At 37.7% G+C, this 25,786-nt stretch overlaps 1 protein-coding gene across 1 annotated transcript; it reads left to right on the top strand.

The window, feature by feature from the left end:
• Positions 1–12,061: 12,061 nt before the first annotated feature.
• GPRC6A (G protein-coupled receptor class C group 6 member A) lies at positions 12,062–25,404 on the top strand. The gene is given in 6 exon segments (XM_022561805.3): positions 12,062–12,323; positions 14,975–15,126; positions 15,129–15,285; positions 17,648–17,946; positions 17,949–18,493; positions 24,923–25,404. Coding segments are annotated over 6 exon segments (1,572 nt in total). The 5' UTR covers positions 12,062–12,129; the 3' UTR covers positions 25,148–25,404.
• Positions 25,405–25,786: the final 382 nt, after the last annotated feature.

Here is a 25,786-nt window from a genome sequence, read left to right as displayed (position 1 = left end):
GGAGTGCCAGGGGTGGGGACAATTAATAGTGTTAAATAAGGTCATCAGGATAGGTCTCACTGAAAGGCCTATTGAGAAGTTGACATTTGAGAAAATACTTAAGACAGGTGAGGGAGTTAGCAAAGTAGCTTTGTGGAAGAAGAGTGTTCCAGGCAGAGAAACTGCTAGAGCCATTAGCAGGAACCTGCTGAGTTTCTTCCTAGAGAGCAGAAGGCCAGAGTGGCAGGTGGTGAGTGGGCAAGGGAGACAGTAGCAGGGAATGAAGTTAGAGAAGTAATAGGGACTGTATCATGTAAGGCCTTGAAGGTGACTGTAAGAACTTTGGGGTTTACAGTGTTAACAAAGTTTACAAAAAGTTGACAGAACTTTGCAGAGTTTTGAGCAGAGGAGGGACATGGTCTGACTTACATTTCAATGTTCCCTCTGGCTGCTGTGTTGAGACTGGGCTGCATGGGGATGTTCTGATTATAGCTGGCTATCAATTTACCCCAGAATGTAGTGTTGTAAAACAACCATTATCTTATTGTATCTCTTGATTTCATGAATCAAAAAATGCAGGCAAGTCTCAGCTGCACAATTCTTCTGTTCTATGTGGCATCACCTAAGGTCACTTAGTGGTTTTTTGCTGGCGGAAGGGCTGCTCTGGTAAGTCCAAGGTGGCTTCGCTCACATCTTTAGTGTTTTGGAAGTTTGGGCTGAGATTGTCAATGGAGTACCTACACGTGGCCTGTCTACCATGGAGGTCTCAGTGTAGTTGGATTTTACATGGAGCCTCAGGGCTCCTAGACTATTCCAAGAATCAGGAAGTGGAAACGGCCCATTTCTTAAGACTTGGGCCTGGAAACCGGCATAGTGTCACTTCTGTGATATTGTGTGGGTCAAAGAAATTATAGAACCAGCCAAAATTCAAGGAGAGGGGCCATAGATCTCATCTTTCCTCTCTCAGTGACAGGAGTGTCAAAGAATATATGGCAAGCTCTCCGGTCCATTCTGTGACCACAGATTATATTCCTTCCACTTCTAAAATACACTCCCACTCTCCCCAAATCCCTAAATGTGTCATTCCCTTATGGCTCCAGGCTCCGGCTCATTATCTAGATCACATCTTTTCCCAATTTCCCATTTCCCCTGGTCTATGAGATCTTATTCTAATCAGGGTGGGGAAATCTGCTTTGATATATTTTTTCACATCAACTTTATAAGGCAAATGCTTCATGTTCTCTTGCCTTTTGCCCTTCATCTTTACATTTTTTCTTCTCCCACAGGTTCAACCCTATCAACTGAAAGTCTTAGCTTTAAGACTGTTGTCTCTGATATAAAATTTTTTAAATCTTTTTTTAAAGTCTATTCAGAAACTTATTTCCTTTCTTTGTTTTTAATCATCATGAGAACATTAATGTCACAGCACAAAGTGGATAGGCTTGGGAAAAAACTGGAGGCAGAGAGGCCATTTAGAAGGCTGTTGCAATCTTGTACACCTAAGATGACATGGACCCAAGATCCTGCTTTGGATTGAGTCAGTGATTCGTTCTCTTGCCCAGTGGTAATGCTGAAAATTATTATTGCTTCCTTAGGTTATTTTGACTCAATCCAAAACAGTTTATTATTCTGTGATTTACCATATCATAAAACTCTTGAGAAAGTCTCCAAGACCTTGTAAGTGCTCAGTACACATTAATCATTATCATTATTAGTAGTACTTCATATCTTTAAAACTAGGAATTTTCAGTTCTTTCACCAGTTGAATAATATTATTTAGAGTTACCAGTAGGTGGGGATGTTGAACAATATTTTTCTAGGTTGTCACAAGCCTTGTTCCTGACTTAAAAAAAAAAAAGGCCTATGAATAAAGAACTTCCCTATTATATTACAAAATCTCTTCTTAATGGAAATTTTTTCTCAAAATTTACAAATAACTTCTTAAAGTTTTCAATATAACCATAAAAAAGATTGGATTCAGCCTAGAATATGAACTCTGGAGCTTCTGGAGAAAGGCCCTCTCACTGCAGGGGTTAGTCTCTTGCCTCGAGGCTGCTTAGTGACTCTAAATCAATGTCTCACCTCAATTTTGGACCCAGTGCTTTGGGAGTGGATTACAAAATAGAAATGAAGAATTAGTGCTTGCATCTAATCCACATGCCAAAAATACTAGAGTCTGACTCCTTCTCCTTTCACTAATAATACCTATTTAGCAACTACTGGTGCCAGGTGCTAAATTAGGTGCTTTTCATACTTGGTATTATTTAATCCTCATAGCAACCCTGGGAGGTTGGTATTATTAGCCCTGTTTACAGATAAGGGATCTGAGAAATTAAGTTACTTAGCTAGGTTCATTCAAGTATTTGATGGTGGAGACAGAATTTCAGCTCTGCCTTAGTTGACTCATGTTTTGCTTATTTTCTGCCTAATAAGATATTAAAAGAGAAACTAACTTAAACATGTGCACTGTTGGTCGTACCTCAGCTTAAGGTATTTATTGATGGCCTGTCTATGTTCTATCCTAGGAGTCAATTCTGACTAAATATCCTAAAGATGAAGTGAAACTAGCAAATATTATTTCCCTCAGGGCCCAAAATACAGCATTCAAATGAAACTGCAGCTTCAGTTTCATTGTGGGGTTTTGTTGGCATCTATGGAAACTTCCAGTCTAGTAACAAAAGAACAATCCCTTCCTGATTTACCCATGAAGTTCTTTGCTTGGACTTATCATTCTAACCTAAATGGGACATTATTTTTCTCTGATACCTCAGAGAATAACAATGGAGAGAGGTTTGAGAAGACAAGATATACAGTGTTAGAAAATAATTTTAATTCATATGTCTAGCAGAATTTATAAAGAACCCCTTCAAATCAGTAAGAAAAAGGGACAAATCCCATTTTCAAATGGACAAAGCACTTAGCACATGCGTTTTGTAAAAGATACCTGCATGTGGCTGTATCTCTCTAAGGTAAATAAAGGCTGAGAAATCAGAGACCTGGGCTGCGGTGGTGGGCTAGGGGGGATATGACTACTTAGTTTAACCCAATGTTTCCTACTTTATTAAATAAAAAATCCTTTTATCAAAGGACAACTATTAACATCTTAAGGAGGTTTGGGAAACCTTGACCTAGAGATTTAACTTTTTCTTTTCCTCTAATAGCTCACATAAAGTTCTCTCAGATTTTCCTAGCACCCAAACTAGGACACCTCTCTTGCTAGCATTCTATCATTCACTGAAATTGTAACTCATCAGTGTTTTGTTTTTCTTATCTCTCCTGGAAGATATTTTGTTAAGTGGAGTTTAAATTTTTTGTTTACTTCATAATCACAAGAAAATGCTTTTATCATCTCTTGTTTACTAAAGCAAGTTATAGTGGTTTTAAACTAAGCATGAAAGCGAAGTGTGAAAACACACTAAGTAAGAGATAGTGACAGAGTTCAAAAGTTGAAAAATTCAACTATTATTCTTTTCCTGTTTTCCCTTTACTGTCTTTGAAGCCAAATGTTTGATCTTTTGCATTTTCCGAGATGGACATATTCTGTTATTGTTAGGTAAACACAAAGACAGAACCATGAAGTTCAAAATAAATGTTTCGGCCACACCTCATTAAAAATAATATTTACTATATACTTAGTAAGAGAAAAGACAAACTGTTTGCATTTTATCTTTTATACCATTTTATTGAATATCTTAGGATAAATATAATAATGGTACAAAACATTGAGAAATATTATGTAGTTTTTCTTGAACATTTATCTACTTCAAAATATAGTCTCTATAGCCAAGTAATTTGACTTCCTGAATCTATATCAGCATCCTTAGCGTAGCTATATAATGGAAACTGAGAAATGAAAAAAATATTTTAGAGCTGGCCATTTTTCTAAGTAATGATGTCAGCAAATTCTGCTGGCTCTACTTTTTAAATACGTCCAGAATTTGACTACTTCTCACTTTCTCTGCTGCTACCAGACTCATCAGAGCCAGCCTCATCTTGCCTAAATTATTGTAACGGGTACCAACTTGCTTCCAATCTACTCTCAACACAGAGACAAACTGACCCTTTAAAAATGTAAACCAGGTAACACAACATTGTCAATCAACTATACTCCAAAAAAAATTAAAAAAAAAAAGAAAATGAAAAAGCAATGAAGTGATCTACCAAAAATGTAAATCAAGATATATCACTCTACTACTCAAAACCTTCCAATAACTTCTCATTTAAAACCAAAGTCCTTGCAAGGCCCTCATATATGGTCCCTGTCATTTCTCTGATTTATCTCTTACTACCCTCCTCCTTGCTCCCTTTACTCCAAATGCACTGGCCCCCTTGCTATTCTGGGTGCTCCCTATTCAGGCCTTTGTACTCCTCTACCTGGATCACTCTTCCCTCCCATATCCATAGGCTTCTCTCCCTCACCTTCTTTAAATCTTCGCTCAAATGTTATCTTCTCAGCAAGCCCTTGAATAACCAACTTGCCTGACCAAAATTCCAGACTGACTCTGGAACTTCCTATGTCCCTTCACTGCTTCATTATTCTTTATAACCTTCTTAATACCTTCCAATATATTATAAAACATACATTTTGTATAATTATTTGCCTCCTTTATTAGAATGTAAGCCTCATGAGGAATGGATTGTTTTCTGTTTTGTTCACTTCTGTTTTTCCAGCACCTATGCCAGAGACATAGCAGACACTCAGTAAGTATTTACTGACTATGAATACACTGTAGGCACAGTTTAATATGCCTCTTTACCAAGAAAGGAAAGAATCTACAGACAAATAAGAAGTAACTTTGATCAGTTGCCAGGCACTGAGACTAATTTAGATAAAGCATGCCTTAGAACAGAACTGCAAGTATAAATGATCCAAGTTCTCTCTACATTTCCTCAAAAGCACTGAACTGATACATGATCGGTTTACCTTTGATAGTACCTCAGGAAATGGATAATAGTCTATCAGCACACATATGTTTATTATTCAACTTTATTTCTTGTTTCCAACTCTCATTCTCTACTTTACAGATTTAAAGAATTATATACATTTATTTCTACAGTATTTGAGGACAAATTGATGGATTCAAAGAGCTAAATGATGCTGGTCAATTGAGTCTAACCAACTAGGATTCTATACAGCAGTCATAAGTATATTGTTATCTTTCTAAATAAGTTATCTGTTACATTGTCTTTTGTAATCATAACAGAGGAGATTTTACCTGTTTGTTTTCAATAGCTCTGTTATCTCTTTCTATAAGTAAACTTTGAAAAAAACCCTTCAGTGATTGCTTGCCAGCTGAAGCAGCCAGATCTGCAATAATTCACCAACCTGGTTTAAGCAAATTTGTCTGCCTTTGTTTGAGGGATTAAATCTGTTGATTATCTGGACTCTCAAGGGAGAAGAGCTGAGCTTGTCTCTTACATAATGTCTTATTTCCCACTCAAACTCACCAACCTCTTTATTTCTGCCTATATTGATGTGAAACCTATAAAGGGAAATACTCCCATTCCTGAGCAATCTTGCAGTTTTTCCACTAATAACCTGTTCATATGACAGAGTTTCTGAGTTTGTTGTCTAATTACTTATCATTTACTTTGGCCTGTTCCTGCTACTGAACTGAAACAAACCGCTCCATGTGAAGCACATATAAAAAGTTATTTATCCTTAAAACACAGACATGTGACATTCACAACGTGAACTGTGAACCTGATGGAGTATGTTGAAAACAAATAACAGGTCATGAACAGTCTGTTGGATCTATAATCAGCCAGGTGCTTACTATTCCACCTCATTAAGAGTGGAGGGTGGAGAATGAATAAATAGGGGAGCACGTATCACTGATTCCCCAAATAAATCTTCGTTCTGAGATCACAAACCAGAGAAGACCAATGTGAACTTGGAGTTTCTGCTTTTAGCTTGTGAGTGGGATTTACCAATATTCAGCTTTCAGAGTTCCTCTGGGTGCTGCAGGTTCCTAAAGTTACACGCACCCAGCCAAGAAGGGCAGTCTAAACTGTAGCCACCCATTTCTGTGCTGTTCCAATGTACTCATTCATTTGTCCAAAAGCTTGTTATTGAGTGTCTACCATGTGCTAGGCCCTGTAAAAGATACTGGATATAGCCAAGTAACCCTATGGACATAATCTCTATCTTTATAGAGTTTTAAAATATAATGGAGCAGATGGACAGTAAACAAATAACTAACTGTGAGAGATATTAATAAATGCTGTGAAGAAAATGAATAAGTTCTCTAAGGAAGTGACAGTTAAAGCCAAAACCCAAATACAAACAGGTTGAAAATACTCTAGTATCAACATCTGTAGGGTAAAAAAAAGATTATCTTTAGACTTTTTCAACTTTGAGCTCAACACAGTAACCTGAGTAAGAAGGAGTAGGTTTCTCACCAACATAAGCATCTGTTGTATGCAGAATACTTATTAAGGAATGTGGGGATACAGGAGCACAGTTTGCAAATTCCTGAAGAAAATTTATTTTATAAACTATGCATTATTTATTTACCATAGAGAAAAGAGAGCTAAGCACTTGTCTTGGACTACGTATGTACACATCAAAAAACTGAAAAGTAGGGCTTCCCTGGTGGTGCAGTTGTTGAGAGTCTGCCTGCCGATGCAGGGGACACGGGTTTGTGCCCCAGTCTGGGAAGATCCCACATGCCGCGGAGCGGCTGGGCCCGTGAGCCATGGCCGCTCAGCCTGTGCATCCGGAGCCTGTGCTCCACAACGGGAGAGGCCACAACAGTGAGAGACCCGTGTACTGCAAAAAAAAAAAAAAACCCCAAAAAAACTGAAAAGTGAGATGTTCACTCAATCAACTAATTGTATCAACAGCATGAAAGTAGTGATTCAGCAGATTTGTTTCTCCAATTTAGCTAGATATTGAAAATGGCTTTAAAGCATGCGTAACTTATACAGAAGATGAAAGCCTTTTAACTTTTTTATAACTCCACTGAAGATAAAATATAATTTGAAATTTGAGAGATTCAATTAATACATAAAAGGAAGTTGAGGCAATGATTGGATACTGAGGCAAATCCTTTAGGATTTTGATTTCCTTGCCTATTTTACAATTAGGGATGAGCTGGGTGAAAGAAGTACTTTTATAACTGGAATAGTAATATCAGAGCTAAAAGAGAAGATGATGGAATGCTACATTACCATTCCATGTGAGATTATGAAAGGTAGATCTAAATGGTAACCTAAATTATTAAAGTTCTCCTCTTAAGAGGGAAACACCCTCAAATTACAACAAAATAATTATTTTAATAATAGCATTTTTTGCATGATTGGTAGAAAAAAATAAAATGAAAATAGCTTTGAAAAATGAACATTTGGCCTGTTCTGTTCTGAACTAATGAAACAGTATAGACTGTTTCTGCTGCTTAACTTCACTGGAAAACAACAATCCTTCCCTTCATTTTGTGGCAAGTAAGGTAAGTAGGCCTGGTCTTCTTAGGGTGGTGAGCTAGTTGTGTTCTGCTTTGTGATGGATGAGAAGTACTTTGTGGGTCTTTTGACTGGTGGTGTTAAATGATGAATGGGTATCAAACAAATGATGAAGTTGTTGGTGGAAGATTAGTGGGGATGATTTGAGTTACAAATAGGTAACAATAAAGGCAGGATCATTATCTCAGGAAACATTCCTGTGTTTCCTGGGAAGCAAGGCTCAAGCTAGTCATAATAGACAGTAGTGCTTAACTTCTCTGGGGGAAACAGACTCTGATAATCTGATAAAAGCACTGAATGCTCTCCCCAGAAAAACCCATATATGCATGTTCACTCAAACTTTTTATGCAATTTTAAGGGATTCACAGACTTTTATGAAGTCCATCCATAGACATCCTAGGATGACCTGAGTAGGATAATATCCTCTATGTCGAACATTAAAGAAAATTAATTTCCTAATGCTAAAACTATATATTACATAAAAAAGTGCTAGGAGAGAAATTTCAGTTACAGACAGGAGTACAGCAGACAGGGTATGATGGAGCAGAAGTGTTGCAGTGATGACTGACAATTCAATGTGGAGTACACAGTGATGGAATACTGAGACAAGCTGAGTAAGTACAGGGGAACAGGGGACCCAACAGAGGAAAGATTGCAAGACGACCACAATTTGACTCAATTGTTTTATAAACTTCTTAAGAACCAACTCTAAAATTATTGATATATTTGAAATCCAACTAAACAAAATCAATTACTTAGCTATGCAGCCAACTGGGTCCACTGGGGATTTAGGCCTCTGCCATCTCATTTTACCTCTAGCTGAAGTTTGCTGAACTTTGTGACTTACAGTACAATGGTATCCCTCTAGCATTCAATGCTGCTTAAGCATCATATTAATTGATAATTCGATTTTTACAAGTGAGTGATAATAGTAATAGGCCATTTAAGATGCTGATCATATCTAGTGACTATTGTAGCTCAGATTAGCTTACTGGGGCTGTAGTAAGTCATCCCATCGAAGTGCTACAAACTAATGATAGAGCAAAGCACCCTTACTCATTGATTTTACATCCCTTACTATACTTGTCCCAACAGGGCAATGGTGTCTTTATAAGAATTACTTGGGTAGTGCTATCACTTCTGTACTATTCCCTTTAAATAATATTAGGCAGATATCTCTTCATATAAAGATAGTTACAAAGAAATATAGAACCTTGAGATCAAAAGGAGGAGTAAGCTACTGCCATCAGTAATTCATCTCTCAAAACTTCTTCGTTTTTGTCTTTCAGAAACAGTTAAGGCTAAAAATAAAATCTTTTGAAATAGTAAGACTTATTGTTGTCATTTTTAAGTCTTTGTAAATTGCAGAAAATGTACAGTAACTGTAGATTAAAAATGATGGCTAAAAGTTTTGTCCCTGGTCCAAAATCAAATCTTGATAATAATAGAAACTACAACAATGAGGATAACGTGTCCAGTGAAATTCTGAAGTAATTAGTATACTCTGTATCTTCCTTCACCCTGAACTCAGTAATGGATTTATATTTTAGGGAGACAATAACCAGCTAATGGTTCAATTATAAACATCATCATTTCTACCAGGCATGCATTTAAGATATTTGAGAAAGAGCTCTGAACAATGATTTAACCAATTGTGGAAAGCATTCCAAATTTACGAATTAATAACTTTCAGTTTGATTTTGGGAAGGGGAAGGAGGGAACTGCTATGTTCTGAATGTTTATGCCCTCCCAAAATTCAGGTGCTGAAACCTAAGCCCAAACCTGATTGTATTAGGAGGTGGGGCCTTTGGGAAGTGATTAGGTCAGGAGGGCAGAGCCCTCCCAACTGGATTTGTGCCTTTATAAAAGCAACCTTGAAAAAGCTCCCTTGTCGTTTCCACCGTGTGAGGTTTATAGCAGGCTCTCGGCAGACACTGAATCTGCCAGCGCCATGATCTTGGACTTCCCAGCCTCCAGTACTGTGAGAAATAAATGTTTGTTGATTACAGGCCACCAAGTATATGGTATTTTTGTGATAGCAGCCCTGATGGATTAAGACAGGAGCTAATTATTGAGTGCCAACTAGAATATAGGAGCTTTACAAATCAAGTCAGCTCAAGTTTCAAAACATATCCATGAGATAGAGTATCTTACCTATTTTATATATGAGAAAATTATTGCTCAGAAAAGTTCTGTAACTCATTCATGGTCACATTCATGGTCACCCAGTCTGTCAGCTTCTGAAGCTTGAGCACTTTCTGCCACATGACACTGAATTTTACAGGACAAAGGCTTTTGAAAACTTTTGTTTTCCTACTTTCAGAAGGCTCCTTTATAGAAATAGATTTTCCAACTTAGATTATATTTATTAAAATAAGAAAGTCAGGGGCTTCCCTGGTGGCGCAGTGGTTGAGAATCTGCCTGCTAATGCAGGGGACACGGATTCAAGCCCTGGTCTGGGAGGATCCCACATGCCGTGGAGCAACTAGGCCCGTGAGCCACAACTACTGAGCCTACGCGTCTGGAGCCTATGCTCCGCAACAAGAGAGGCTGCGATAGTGAGAGGCCCGCGCACCACGATGAAGAGTGGCCCCTGCCTGCCACAACTAGAGAAAGCCCTCGCACAGAAACGAAGACCCAACACAGCAAAAATAAATTAATTAATAAACTCCTACCCCCAACATCTTCTAAAAAAAATAAAAATAAAAAAAAATAAGAAAGTCAGATAACAAAGACCCTAAATATTGTTAAAATTACATCCTAAGAGATCATGGGCATAACTTTTGTCACTGATTTTTCAAATAAATGTCAGGTCTGAGCAATATGGTCACATGAGGGTCATATCTTCTGAATCATTCTGAGTTGCTTAATACCTATTATATACTTTTGATAGATAATTATCTGAATTTCTTATTTTTTAGTATATCTTTACCAAAATCATTTTTGAACTTATAATCATAGCAGATCTTGGAGATACCTGAGCAAAATAACTAAATTCATGAAAACATAAATTTATCCAATTGCACACATACACATACACAAATGAATAATAAAGATTAAGTAGGTAAAATGCAATTGCTAGACACCTGAAGAGTCTTCAGACTCCTGTATATTAAACTTTCTAGACAACTGAAGTTCACTGGATTGGATCCTAAGAGGAAATCCTGCCGCTAGTAAAAATGGTAAGACTTAAGGAAACATGTGACACCGTGTGAAGGGCTGTGACTTCTCCACCCTTCACAGCTCCACATGTCAATTGAACCTAAGGATAATTTCAATGATGAAAAATATCATAATTGCCACTGGACTCTTTTATTTTCTGAAATTCTTTTAAATGTATCTGCTACCCATCAAATAAATTGGATGTATTAGATTTGGAATTGCTTGCCCATGATATATTCCTCCTTAAACCAATGTTTGAAAAAGACTGATTTTAAAACGTAAATTAAAAAATTTTTAACCTCTTGATAGTGCCAGTTACTGAGGTTTATCTATCTTCTGTTAAATTCTATGAGATATCCACAAAGTCATGTTAGTTCAGATTCTGAAGCACTGAGAACATGTAGCCTGAAGAGTTCCAAATGTATAAAAATAGAATCCACAAACAGCGGTGGAAATGTCAATGATCTATGACAGAACTTTCTTGTTCAAAGCAAAATACTACTACATCAGACAAGTTTCATCTCATGTTTAGTTTTGCCCATCACCACAGAAACTACTTATTTCTAACACATGTGAACTCACAGTGATAAATACCTAAATATAACTGAAATTCATTTTTTACATAGAGCTTTTCTGGGGAAATAAATATGGGATGCTATTTTTCTAAACAGTTTATAAACTACTTTTCAGCTTTTGTGCCTTGAATGTGATACCTTGGAAAATGCAAAACTGTCCATTTCTTTTTTTTTTTTAATTTTTCAGAATATTTTTTTTATTTATAACTTTTAAAATTTATTTTTATTTTTTGGCTCGTTGGGTCTTCGTTGCTGCACATGGGCTTTCTCTAGGTGCAGTAAGCAGGGGCTACTCTTCATTGCGGTGCACGGGCTTCTCACTGTGGTGGCTTCTCTTGTTGCAGAGCATGGGCTCTAGGCACGCAGACTTCAGCAGCTGTGGCACGTGGGCTCAGTAGCTGTGGCTCACCGGCTCTAGAGAGCAGGCTCAGTAGTTGTGGCGCTTAGTTGTTCCACGGCATGTGGGAACTTGCCGGACCAGAGCTCAAACCCGTGTCCCCTGCCTTGGCAGGTAGGTTCTTAACCACTGTGCCACCAGGGAAGTCCCAAAACTGTCCATTTCTGAAGAGGGAAAACTTTCCCAAACTGCTCCCTCTTGAAGATTCTACATCTTACTTCAAAAGAAATGCCAGCATGACTCAAAGCCCTTGACATGTCAGTTGAGTAAAAGACGCTTTCACAGTGAGGAGCTGTGTTTCTAATTCTATCAGCTTTACCTGGCATTACTGCCATCACACATCAACAACGGAGTGTGAGAAAGTCTGCTATGTTCTTATTGGTGAAGAACTGTTTTGACTGTCATCAAGGATGTGAACACTGAGTGTTTCTGGCCCTTGACACTATCCAATACGTTATATGGTGTTTACAGGTGAAATAAGAATGACGTTGCTGGCACTCTGTGAGCTCAATGATTCCTCAGAACTTGCAAGAAGTGAGCAAATGAGATAAAAACATGGCACTACTGATAGTACTGATTACCTGTTTTGTGATTATTTTTGCTACTTCCCAGCCTTGCCAGACCCCTGATGACTTTGTGGCTGCCACTTCTCCAGGGCATATCATGATGGGAGGTTTGTTTGCCATTCATGAAAAAATGTTGTCCTCAGAAGACTACCCCAGATGGCCAGAAATCCAGAAGTGTGTTGGGTGAGTAAAGCTTCAGAGAACACATTTAGATTTCAAGATTATGCAGTGAGACTAGGGCATGTAAATGTTTACTTGTGTTAACATCTAAATTATTTTAACAAAATTTAAACTCATACATTTTTAAGTTGCATAAAGTTAAGTCTTGCTATTCTTCCTTACAAGAAAGATATATTAGCGCTATATGTATAATCAACCTCCAAGTACAGAGGCAATGAATGCTTCCCATTAATATATTTATTCGGATTTTGCCTATAAAGAATAACCCCTGAAGTCACAGGAGAAAACCAGTAAGACACAGTAGCCTGTCCACTACAAGCATACATAGCACAATTATATTCCTATCACCCACAAATGTGGGTTGTTTCAAACATGGATCTTTATTTAATTCTTTGTTTAAAATAGACTGCACTTAAAATTTTTCTCCATACTAACATTTTTGTCAACACTGTATTTATTTCATTCTTGAAATCATCTAATTCTTTCATAATGAATTAAGAACCCTACTTCAACTCAGAGTGTTCCTTCTTCCTTCATGAACACTTTATATTGTGAAAGCTTGACTACAGAACAGACATTTGTCACGGAGTATTATAGAAAAATAAAGCTGGATGGAGGATACTACAGATGGTTTTCTTTAAGGAGAACAGGCTATTTGAATTCTAATTTCAGTTTGGTGACAAAGTAATTTTGTAGATTTAGGCAAATCATTTAAACTCTCTGAGTTTCAGCTTCTGATTTTTCTCTTCTGTAAAATAAGGGCCTGGATAACTTTTAAAGACAGGCAGCATCAGCTTCTGTTGCTATAGCAATGTGATCCCAGTGCTTCCTTCTAACTCTCAAATCCTGATTTCTATCTTGATACTTTTGTATATAAATTTAATCTCCTCTTTCCCCCCCCTTTTTTTTTCTTTTTTTAATCAAAAAGTGTTTATCATGCCCCCTATGAATGCTTTCAGGTGAAATGTGATCCCACATCACTCTAAGATTCCTTCCTGGCATTAAGTTGGGTATTTTGAGCTACTGTCATCTTAATCATTGATTATCAGGAATACCAGCGAACACCCCGAAATAGTTAATGAGGATTTTTCAGAGCACTAAATAGGCACTGCAGATTTAAGGCCCACAATCATAGGCCAACAACTAACGATGGAAAATGATTTAAAAAAAATCATTTGGTCTAATAAGCAAATTTATTCTGGAAAAAAAAGTCACTGAACATCATTTTGCTTTACTGTCACTCCTTGAGAGAAACAGTATTCATTCAACATTGAACAACTATTTATTAAATGCCTACATTACCTAGGTCGCATTCTAGGCATGGGGGGATCCTGAGGTAAACACCAAAGGGGTTCAGACCCTCATGGAGCTAACATGTGGGGGACTCTGAAAATATTACACATTTTATTTGCCAGACAACTCATTACTTTAACCTTTCTTCTTTGTTTCTTTCTTTAAACTAAACACTTAATGTTCATTGCCAAACTTCACATTTAGATAGTCTGTAATGACAAACAGCATTATCCAAATATTATTTATCATAACTAAATGAATTAAAAGAAACTTGAAAATATCAAAACCCTGAACAACAATATCCCCTTTTATTCATTCAAAAAGTATTTATTGGGCTTCCCTGGTGGCGCAGTGGTTGAGAGTCCACCTGCCGATGCAGGGGACATGGATTCATGCCCTGGTCCGGGAGGATCCCACATGCCACGGAGCGGCTGGGCCCGTGAGCCATGGCCACTGAGCCTGTGTTTCCGGAGCCTGTGCTCCGCAAGGGGAGAGACCACAACAGTGGGAGGCCCGTGTACCGGAAAAAAAAAAAAAAAAGTATTTATTGAATTCTTACTCTGTATTAGGCACTGTTTGTAACCTTCTGTATACAGTGGTGGGTGAAATAAACTTAACAGTAAATCAGTAATTAAACAACTCAATGCTCTGGAATAATCACAAGTCCAGAAGCCAACTGGAAAAACCCGCTAAAAGGGGAAATATCTATGCCTTGGAACGGAAATAGTGCATGTTATCTAGGAGAAAGCTATTGTGCGTTTACCCAGAGCCTGTTTTATAGGAGTTTTTTAACTCTGTTTTTTTAAGAGTCTTATTCGTCTGGTTTCCAACCACAATAGATTAGCATCACAAAAGTAAAAAATGGCAGAGTCTATAAAAGCAGATTCTTGGACAGCAATAAAATGCTGACATCTAACTACAAAAACATCTTCATACTGTAGAATACTAAACTGAATATTCAAAAGGATCCTGAAATTAACCAAGAAAAGGTTAAATCCTGTTCTGTAGACTCCATTTGAGAAACTGTGGGTTCCTATATACTCTTTTTTTTTTAAATTTTTTATTTTTGGCTGCACAGCATGTGGGATCTTAGTTGCCCAAACAGGGATCGAATCCACGCCCCCTGCATTGGAAGCACGGAGTCTTAACCACTGGACTGCCAGGGAGGTCCCCTTGTATACTCTTGAGAAAGGTTTCCATCAAAAACTATTTTTAAATAAATAAAGTTTAGATCCTTCAAGAGATAAGTGTCACCAATTCATAAATTGTCTATTATACGGCAGAAATGAGAATAAAATAGGATATCATCATGTCTGTAGAAGAGTTATGTTCTAATTTCAAAAAAACTTGTTTCTCAACAGCTTTGAAGTATCAAATTTTCTTCAAACTCTTGCCATGATACACAGCATTGAGATGATCAATAATTCAACACTATTATCTGGAGTCAAACTAGGGTATGAAATCTATGACACTTGCATAGATGTCACAGAGGCAATGGCAGCTGCTCTGAGGTTTCTAAGTTCAACTGCTCCAGAGAAATCATGGAGTTTAAGTGTGACTATTCCAGATACATGCCAAGGGTTAAGGCTGTCATAGGTGCTGGCTACACAGAAATAACCATGGCTGTCTCCCGGATGTTGAATTTACAGCTCATGCCACCTCCATACTTTGGGTTTGATCATATTCTTTATCATGAAAGGATCAGGGTAATCTGGGAAACTAGTGGGGGAGATGCTTTTACTTTAACCTTTCTTTCTCTTCAGTAAAAAAAAAGGATGTGCCCTATTATGGATAGCATAGTGATCAAAGCACTAAGGGAGTAGTCATCCCTCAATCTGTCAGGTCTAGTTTCTGACAGTTTTCAGTGTGATTTGGATAAGACAGAAACTTCTGAGCACCTCAACTGCCTTGTTTCTAAAATAACATCAGTCAGGTACCATGAAGAAAACTGCAGGGGAAGTGAGGGGTAAAGGGGTGTGGAAGTCAAAGAAGACTCTCAAGGAGGTGACGTTTAGCCTGAAACTTGAATGAAAAGGGACAGTCAAGAGGAGAGTACCTAGGCTGAGAAAGCAGTAAGTACAAAGTTGAAATGTCCAAAGAATAACAAAAGGTCAATATAGTTAGGTCAGTTTGAGCAGAAAGGAGCAGAGTAAGAGATGCATTTGTAGAGAGGGGTAAGGGCCGGGTCATATAGCATCTTGTAAGCTGTGGTATGGTTTGCACTTTGTTCTGAGTATGATGGAAAGGCTTTGAGCAGAGACTGTGAACTACTGAGCTTCCTATAATGCAAACCATTAACCAGGAAGTAAGCAAAATGGTCTCTGAAAGACCAAAGTGTGTATTAGACAGCCCTGCACTAAGTCCTTGCACATTACTCAGAGTCAAGCAAGCTCTCTCGGCTTTGATTTTGAACCAATTAATCTTCATATCACATCACTCTGTAACTCACTAGGTCATTACTTTCTAAGATCAAGGAAAATTAGAAGCAAAATGTTAGAAAAGGCTTATAGTTAGATTATCAAGAAATGACCATCTGATAGAAGTGAACAGATAGAAATATATACATGTATAATATAAGTACATAAGAATTCAAAATATATAACTTTCTGGAGCTAGACTAAGTAAGTGCATATACCCATATAAGACTCTGAGAGTTCCATTATATTATAGCTTAGAGAAGTTGATAATGAAAAGTTTAAGTCCAAAACAAAACAAAACAAAACAAAAAGAACTATTCCCCCAAATATCTCAGAGATAAGGCTTTGGCCCCAAATTTCTAGACTACGTATAGAGTTAGTTAAGTGACAAGTAAGAAAAGTAGACTATTTTTAACAATGGTTGTTTAATGTGAAAATGTAATTTCCATGATAGACCACACAATAGGAGAGGGGACTCTCTGTGGTAACACGGATTTTGCAGAACCCCGGGCGGCACAGTGAAGGTGAACATAGTTATGTCAGGTACTGGGAAGGTAATTAAGGTTTAGTGAATGTCCACTGTGTGCCACTATCCATTTAAAATTTCTCCTTCAGTCTTCACAAGAATCCTGTTGTTTCGCAGGGAAAGAAGTGTTAACTAACTTAGCCAAATTTATTGGAGTCAGGATTCTAACAGTTCGTTTGACTCCAAAGCCTATTGTCTTTCCCCCATACCATGTAGCTGCTGTAAATAGTAAAAAATAAAATCACTGAGGAAGTGGCACAGTGCAATTGCAGTTGTGGAAGGTAATAACTCTCCCTAGAATAAAATCGCCAAAGCTGTAAATTAGGCAAAACTTTGCACACATTAGGAAGGTCTCCTAAAATGCTGCTGCTCTTTTGAGTAGATTAGGAGTCCGAAAACTATTGACTGTATAGCCTGTGGGTCAAATGTGGCTCTCAAGCTCTTGAGATGTCAAGCTAAGCATGATTTTTAAATTTTTTAAAGGTTGTAACAAAAAATACAAAAATAATATATGACAGAGACCACACGTGACCAACAAAGCTTAAAATATTTTACATCTGGTCCTTTACAGAAGAAAGTTTGCTGACCCCTGGACAGATGACTATTTGTCTGGATGATTTATTTTACCTAGAATAAAAATCATCAAAGTTGTCATTTATACACATTTTGAACAAACTAGGTGTCTGAAAATTCATTTTGCTTATTTGACTGGCTGCATTTTCCCATATTTATCTCTAAGTATTTAAAAAAAATACCCACTATTGGCCCTGACCTGAGATATAAGATAGATATAAATGGATATAGGAGTGTAGATGGAGATTTAAGATAGAGCTTAAACCCTTGAAGGGCTTATACTATACACAGTACCAAATGATTGAAAAGCAATGACTCTCAACAGTCACCAGGTACTAAGTATCGTGATTTAAGCTATTTATAAAGTAGTTCATTGAAGGGGAAGGATGGAAAGGATCAAAGAATTTAGAAAATGTTATGGAAACTCACAGAAATCAAAGAGAAGAATATCTACTATGAATAGCCACCTGCAGCTCATCAACACCGTAACTAAAAGTTTCTGTCCATTTCCAGGTGAGTTATGAATCAACTGCAGAAACCCTAAGTGACAAAATTCGCTTTCCTTCATTTTTACAGACTGTGCCCAGTGACTTCTACTAGACTAAAGCAATGGCCCACCTGATTCAGAAATCTGGATGGAACTGGATTGGCATCCTAACCACAGATGATGACTATGGACGACTGGCTCTCAACACTTTTGCAATTCAGACCTCAACAAATAATGTGTGCATAGCCTTCAGAGAAGTTCTCCCAGCCTTCCTCTCAGATAATACCATTGAAGTCAGGATCAGTCAGACACTTGAGAGAATCATAGCAGAAGCCAGGTTAATGTCGTTGTGGTATTTCTGAGTCAGCTCCATGTTTTCAATCTCTTCAGTAAAGCCATTGAAAGGAATATAAATAAGATCTGGATTGCTAGCGATAACTGGTCAACGGCCACCAAGATCACCACCATTCCTAATGTTAAAAGGATTGGCAAAGTTGTGGGGTTTACCTTTAGAAGAAGGAATATGTCCTCTTTCCATTCCTTTCTTCAAAATCTGCATATGTTTCCCAGTGATAATAACAAGCCCTTAAATGAATATGCCATGCTCAAGGCTCTGCCTGTTGCATATACTAAGGACAGTGATCTGAGTCAATGCATTTCCAACTATTCTCAGGGGACTTTGGCCTACAAGGCTAATGAGGATATAGAAAGGAACTTCTCGCTGAGAAATGACTTCCTGTGGGATTACACTGAGCCGGGACTTGTTCACAGTATTCAGCTAGCAGTGTTTGCCCTTGGTTATGCCATTTGGGATCTGTGCCAAGCTCGAGACAGTCAGAACCCCAATGCCTTCCAACCATGGGAGGTACTAACTCACATATCTGAGAAAATTCCCCTACCATCATTTCTTTAATACGCAATATTTATATAAACTGCTCTTAACTGTATTCCTTTTATAAGTAGATACTTGCAGTGTTTGAATAACCTGAATTTCTATCACTAGTTCTTTGTTCTTAAGGATAATAGAGTTTTTATTTTACCTTCACCTCCTACTCTGACCCACCAAAGTCGTGTTCTTTTAATTTCCAAGAAGATTCTGTTGATAGTGCTATTTTCCTTTGGTTTATGTATTTGTGTCTGATCTTGCAGCTTTTCAAAGCTTCAAATGATTATCTCTTTTGATGCTCTTAACAAACACAAGACCAGGCATGTTTAATGATCCCTTTTATTATTGCTAAATATTATGCATAAAGAAACGAAAGCTGAAAGTACCAGAAATATGACTCTCGTCTGGGTCTTCTGACTCCATACCCTTTGGTTTTCGTGGTGTCTCTGGTCGTTAAAGTCCTAACGCCTCCAGTTATGACTCTTACTTAGGGCAGTCTTCCTAGGACTCCAGTCTTCTTCAAATGAATGTTGTTAGGTCAGTCATAACAAGTTCTATGATATCTCAGGTTTAAATGAACCACTAATTGTGTAAAAGTCTTTCCCTTTCTTCTCTTTGATTAGTTTGTAGAACTCTAATTAAAGCATAATATGGCCCTCTTTAGTGAAAATTTTCCATTGTGTTTTTAAAATGTTCATAAACAAGGCATTTAAAAGCAAACTGCTGCTTTATATGATAAATTTCACTCATTAGAAACAAATTTCTCACTAACATATATTCAAAGCCAAACCTGTCTGTCTTAAGGCAGAATCATGTTCCAAAAAAGATATTTATTAGGGAAAAAAGGTAAAAGGGAATAAGATCCAATTCTTCTGATCACATAAGTGAATGTCCATGGCAGGCTGTTTCTACTTTTGTCATTCTTACTTTAAACACCCACAAATACAAGCTCCAAGGTCTGAAGTGATCAGCTTACATTTGGGTGAATCATGTGATGGTCATAGGATGTTTTAAGTTGCTCATTTTAAAACTGGTTTTCACCTTGTAAATGCAAGGCAAAAAAAACCTAATGAAGAGGTAAGACTAGAGATTAGAATTTTTATTTTTAATTAAAACTCTCTTTAAAATATGTGTGTATACACACACACACACACATATTTATATGTCTAGTGATTTTAAGATACCTGTTTGAAAGCATACTCTATGTAATGTAAAACTTTAATGAGGGATTGGTTAAAAAAAAAGACAAAAAATCTCTAAGTTAAGTGGACCATCATAATGAAACCACTACATGAAATTTTAAGAATGAGAGGTTGAGAAAGACTAATGGAGAGAAAATAGACAATCAGAGACAGATGGGATAAAGGGGAGGAGCTATAAAGAGACTCAGAAGAGAAGAGAAGTACAAATAGCAATAGCTATTTATCCTCTGGGAAAGTATTTTAAGTCAGGAGTAAGTCTCAAACATTCTGAGGAAAAATCTTGAGAAAGTATAATTGAAGCAGATCTTCTAAAATGTTTTATTTAAACACTAGGAGCCTGGGGTCATTGTTTATTGCCCCCCACCCCGGGAGCATGGTAATCCAGAACAAACAGAAACAGACTGGAAAGGAGGAATAGCGGAGTGCCTTGCTCCTTTGATCACGAGTGAGCCATGTCTATGCCAGAATTAATTGGACAAATAATGCAAACAATTGTCTTTTTAGGAAGAAATCTTCATAGACATTAAATTTAAAAGATCAGCAACATTTAGGGTCATTAATCAAAGATATATTCCTAAAAATTATTTTGTCCCCTGGCAAAATTCACTAATATTTAAATAATACTCTCTGAATGATTTTAGATTCAAATAACTTTAAAGGAGTTAGTTTTTTCCAATATTTGAGGATAATCCTTACCTTGGCTCCACATTTGGTGATGTCTGTGAGCAGTATTCAGGGATAGCACAGTCATACTTGTTTTATCTCAACAGATTTTTTTTATGTTCCTCAGATGTGTGTGAGTATACCACCTCCTTGTTGTGAACAGTGATTTTGGTTTTCTTTTTTTGTTTTCCTCTACTGTGGATGATATACAAGGTAGTGAGTGATGTATGTGGGATGAGAGAATGTATAATAGTCAAACTACTCTTTACACAATTATTTGGCAAATATTTTTTGGGTGTCTCAATGTTCCAGCCATTGTGTTGAGTGTTGAAAATATTATGGAGAACAAGACAATTCTCTCCCTAAAGGAGTCATGTGTCTAGAGGAGTAAACAATCAAACAATTAAGGAGCTGATCACAGTGCAGAATAATGCATTACAATGTTTCATATAAATACAAGATGGTAGAGAAGCATATAATTGAGGCAACTAATCCAACATTAGCAATTCAGAGAACACTCTCCAAAGATCGTGACATCTCTGGTGAATATGATAGATGGGTAGGAGTTAAGCAGGCCAGAAATACTCCAGCAAAGTCACAGAGAGAGAAAGCATGGCATCTTCATGGATCAGAAAGTAGTGCCATAGAACTGGAGTCTTTTGTGGAAATTACAGGCAAATGAGAGTGGAGGGTTAGTGAAGCATCCATCATTAGGGCCTTATCAATCAGAGCATCTCAAACTTGATTACCTGGTAATATGATTATCATGCTGATGCTAATTCAGTAGCTCCAGTGTGGGGAACCTGAAAGTCTGCACTTCTAACAATCTCTCAGGTGATGCTGATATTGCTGGTACAAAGACTATCCTTTCAATAGAAAGTCTGCAAGCTATGTTTAAAGGTTTGGACTTGAGAGAGCAAAGGGGAGCCAATTAAAGCTATTTTTAGACAGAAGAGTGATGTGACCTGCTTTCCATTGTAGAAATAGTATTCCTACTGCAATGTACATTGACTAGAGGAACACAAGACTAGACAGAGAAAGACCAGTTTGGTAATCCAGGCATACAATAAGGATGCCTTATACTTCAGGTATAAGTGCTACGGGTACTAAGGGTGTGACAATGAGGATGGAAAGGCATATACTTAAGAGGAAAGACGAAGAGTATTTGGAGATAGATTGGATGTAAAGAATGACAGAGAAAAGCAAAGATGTCGCAAATGATTCTAAATTTGGGCAACTGGTGCCATTTATTGAGATGGAAACACAGAGAAAAGTGAAGGTCCGGAAGCGAGAAGAAATATGAAGCATTCCATTTTGGACATGTTGAATGTGAAGAACTTATGAGACATTCAAGTGTAGTGGTCCAAAAGTCAGAAGAGACATGAGGACAAAAAGGGAACGATTGTGGAGCAATGAGGAAAATAATAACTAATAATTTTTAAGCCCTACTATACTAAGCATTGACACACATCATCTCGAATCTTTAAATATTATGGTAGATCCACCGATTCTTGTTCATTACACTTCGTCCTAAAGAACTGGCAAGAAGTGTTACTGGTGACTGAGAATTTCAGCAGTTTAGAGATGGAGGGGACCTCAGCCATAAGGGTCTGGCCCGTGGGCACTCATAGAGTTAGCAGTGAAACGGTCCCAGCCTTAGTCATGTGCGTTTTTGCTACACCATGGAAAAGTTTACAAAAGAAAAAGACATAGGTTGGGTACCAGACAGAGATGCAAGGCTGCTTCCTTGCTAGTCTCTAATTCGCTCACATAGATACCTCTTTTCACAAGCACAGCTCACTTAAGGAGACGTAGTGGACAGCAGAGAGGCTGGGGATACGGAAAACAGCATCAACCACAGCAGCTTAATTGGAGTGGTCTCCTGACCTGTGTTCTCAGAAACAGGTCATTACCATACAGAGGTGAATTATATAATCATGGAGATGCAAATCCTACTCTCTAAATATTTTAGAGTCAACTTATCATGAGTTTCAGAGTCTTGATGAAAAATAAACAAATAATGGATGGAAAAGGCCTTAAATAGCTTAATAACTGTAAGCATGAATGTTCAAAATTACCCTAATCCAGAGCAAATGTTCGATAGAATATTTAACAAGTGATGAATGTACTGTTTTGTTTGCCTCCACCCTCTTTCCTGTAAGAACAAACATGGAATTGTGCTAGTTTATTTACATCATACAATGTTATCATTATTTACAGAACGTATATGTGTCAGAAATTTACCCTGTAAAACCTGATTAAATGGAGGAAAAAACTGGTGGAAATTATAGTTCAAACAAAAGAATGGAAGAGGATATGCTCTCTAAACAACTAAGTTCCTGGGGCTTACGTGTGTATATTGCTTAAGGAAGGAACAGAAGAAAAATCAATACACAGGTAGAGATGGGAACATTGAAGATAGGGCTTTACTTGTTCTATTTTTGTTCCCTCCATATTTTTTGTTCCAGGCAATTGCTGGGATAAGATTTTGTCAGTTAATTCTACCACCTTAGATCTGACATCCTGCTTCTTTAAAGCAATACTAATTAATTTGAATTGATTAAAAGAACTAAGAAGCCTGTGAGGACATATAATAAAATCAATATACATGCTTAGAGATTTTGCTAAAGTGATATTTGGTTATTGACATGACTACTGTAGCTAATATATTTACTTAAAATACAACTTGATTTTCTTATATTCTATTTGCCAAAGGGGAAAAAAACTGAAGGAAAGAAACATTCATAAAAGGTTAACTAAGGGAATTCCCTGGTGGTCCAGTAGTTAAGACTGCGCTCCCAATGCAGGGGCCCCTGGTTCGATACCTGGCCAGGGAACTAGATCCCACACACCGCAACTAAGAGTCCACATGCCGCAATGAATATCCCGCACGAGGCAGCAAATATCCCACATGCCACAACTAAGACCCGGCACAGCCAGACAAACAAATAAATAAATATTTTTTAAAAAAAGATTAACTAGGAAGAAATAGAATAAGGATAACACTATTCAAATAGAATAATTTCAGCCTTGTTCCATAGATTTTGCACCCAACAAAAGCCACATAAGCATCACAGATATAGATGCACGGGACCGTGGAGCCAGAACTCAAATGTTTTCCTCCCTCCCAGTCCAGTATTCTTCTCCTGCAGCACAAGCTCAATACGGCTGCCTCATTTGTCAGTAAAACATTTTCTGTTCTAGCTATATTGCATACAAGTTCTCACTGAACAAACTGGGTAACAAGAAAAGTACTTTTTCATTATATTTCTTCTCAAGTTAAAAAAAATCATTTTCTGAACTAAATTGGAAATAGAATTTAGAGATCACTTTACTATACTTTCAATTACTGAAACAGACTTGAAAACCATTGGAGATGAGAAGATCTACACGTCCCACCAAACGAGTATGGACTTAGAAGGCAGACACTAGCGGTTACCTTGGGCTCACCAATTAAACTTCTCGGGTAGGGACGCCCCTCAGCACAAACCCCAGAGCAGGGTGCTGTCGTTACCAGACTGTTGCCCAGGTCTGTAGTTCTGTCCCCTCAGCCTTCATTTTGGCGCTGATGCGCATGACAGCTACTGGCTTGGATTACCTACTCTGCCTTGGCCAAAGGCCCAGGCTGATTGTGACTCTAGAAGGAAAGGACGAATTTCCTGCCTTCCATAACTCCAAATGGCACAGGGATGATTGCTTTGAGTCAGAAGGAAAAAAACAATGAGGAGAATTTAAATGAATATATTGTTAGGTGCAATGGAAAGACCTCATAATGAAAGTCAAGATGTGTATCCTCAGATTAAGGTCCTTCACCCCTTGGCTGGGGTCCTCCTCTGAGAAAAGAGGAAGACGATCCCTGCTCAGCTTGCTTTGCTGAGTTGTTATGGAGTAAAAGGGCATCACAGATTTGAGTATTAGCATGTAATGTATGAATGCCAGGTGACTTTATTAGTTGATAGATGCAAAGTATTTTTATTTATTTGCACAACATCCCTATTAGCCAATAACAGGTACTTAAAGGTATTAAGCTAATCTCTATTAACCCTTAATCTGTGCCATATACTGGGCTAAAGTGCTTACATCCATAATTACATTTAATTCTTATAATAATCATATTAAGTAGGTTTCATTTACCTCAACTGTGGCCCAGAAAGAAATTGTAACTGCCAAGATCACACCACTAATGAAATATGGAACCAGAATTAGAGGCCGGACATCTGCCCCAGAGGACCCATTAATTCTGCAACGTGGAGAAAGTAAAGATGGTCAGATTTCAATTTTGTAGGCTAGAGAAGCTACCTCCATAAACATTAACTTGCTTTCTCAAATTCACAGAGCAAGACTTTGGCAGAAATTCTCAACATTTCTCAAATTGTTGCCTAGTAGTTAAGCACCTTCTCAACTAATTACCACACTCACTGATCCAGAATGTCCTTTTTCTAATTTTTAAGTGATATTCCTGTAAGGCAGTGTTACAGTTGGGATAATGGATACACTTACAATATTTCTATCAGTCTTTGCTTCTGTTTTTATTGTTCATAGTTACTTGATGTACTGAAAAAATGTGACGTTCACAGATGGAGGGAGTTCATTTCATTTTGATGCCCATAGAGATATGAATACTGGATATGATGTTGTGCTCTGGAAGATCAACAGCCACATGACTATTGCCAAGATGGCACAATACGACCTGAAGAATGATGTCTTCATTGTCACAGACCAAGAAACAAAAAATGAGCTCAGGAATCTTAAGGTAATTTTGCTGTTGGCTGCTTTGTAGCATTCAAATCAATTGGTACTTCAATTGCAAAAGTCCTTGACCCCGCCAGGACCTCCAGTGGTCCTACTGCCTGTTCTCTGTCCCCAACTTCCCTCCTTAAATTCCATAGTCAACTTGTATATCACTCCCTTGTACACACCCTCAATTTCCTTGTCCATCTCTCTCTTCATCTTATTCATTGGACCGAAATATAATCCTGGTTATATTAAACTAATCAGTATAGCCCCCATGTAGCTGAACTTGGCAAAAACAAACAAGCAAAAAAGAAAAAGAAAAAAACCCCACCTACCTTGCTGACTGTTCTCATTTAAAATTCATGATCTCTAACCTCCAGTGGGTCCTAAATGCTATTGGGCAATCAGACTATTACCCTAGCCCATAATCTGTCCACCTTCCTAGATGGCTTTTTATACTTTCTTTTCTCTTCTTTGACTCCAACACATCTTCCCCATCTTCACTTTCAGTGGACCCTGCTTCCTATTTGACTACCAAAACTGAGACAATCAAAAGAGAACTCCAGTGTTCTGCTGCCACCACATCTGTGCCTGTATCCCTGCTTTCCATCTGGCACTGTGGATGGACTGTCTATGCTCCTAGCCAAGGTCAGCTCCTCCAGTTGACCTCTGAATCCCAACCCCT

This window comes from Delphinapterus leucas, chromosome 12 (assembly GCF_059928025.1).
Source record: "Delphinapterus leucas isolate spDelLeu-1000000601 "Yukka" chromosome 12, BTC_Dleu_Yukka2, whole genome shotgun sequence".
NCBI classification, from domain to species: domain Eukaryota; kingdom Metazoa; phylum Chordata; class Mammalia; order Artiodactyla; family Monodontidae; genus Delphinapterus; species Delphinapterus leucas.
The sequence above is the reverse complement of the archived record's forward strand: the minus strand, read 5'-3'. Positions and strand labels throughout refer to the sequence as shown.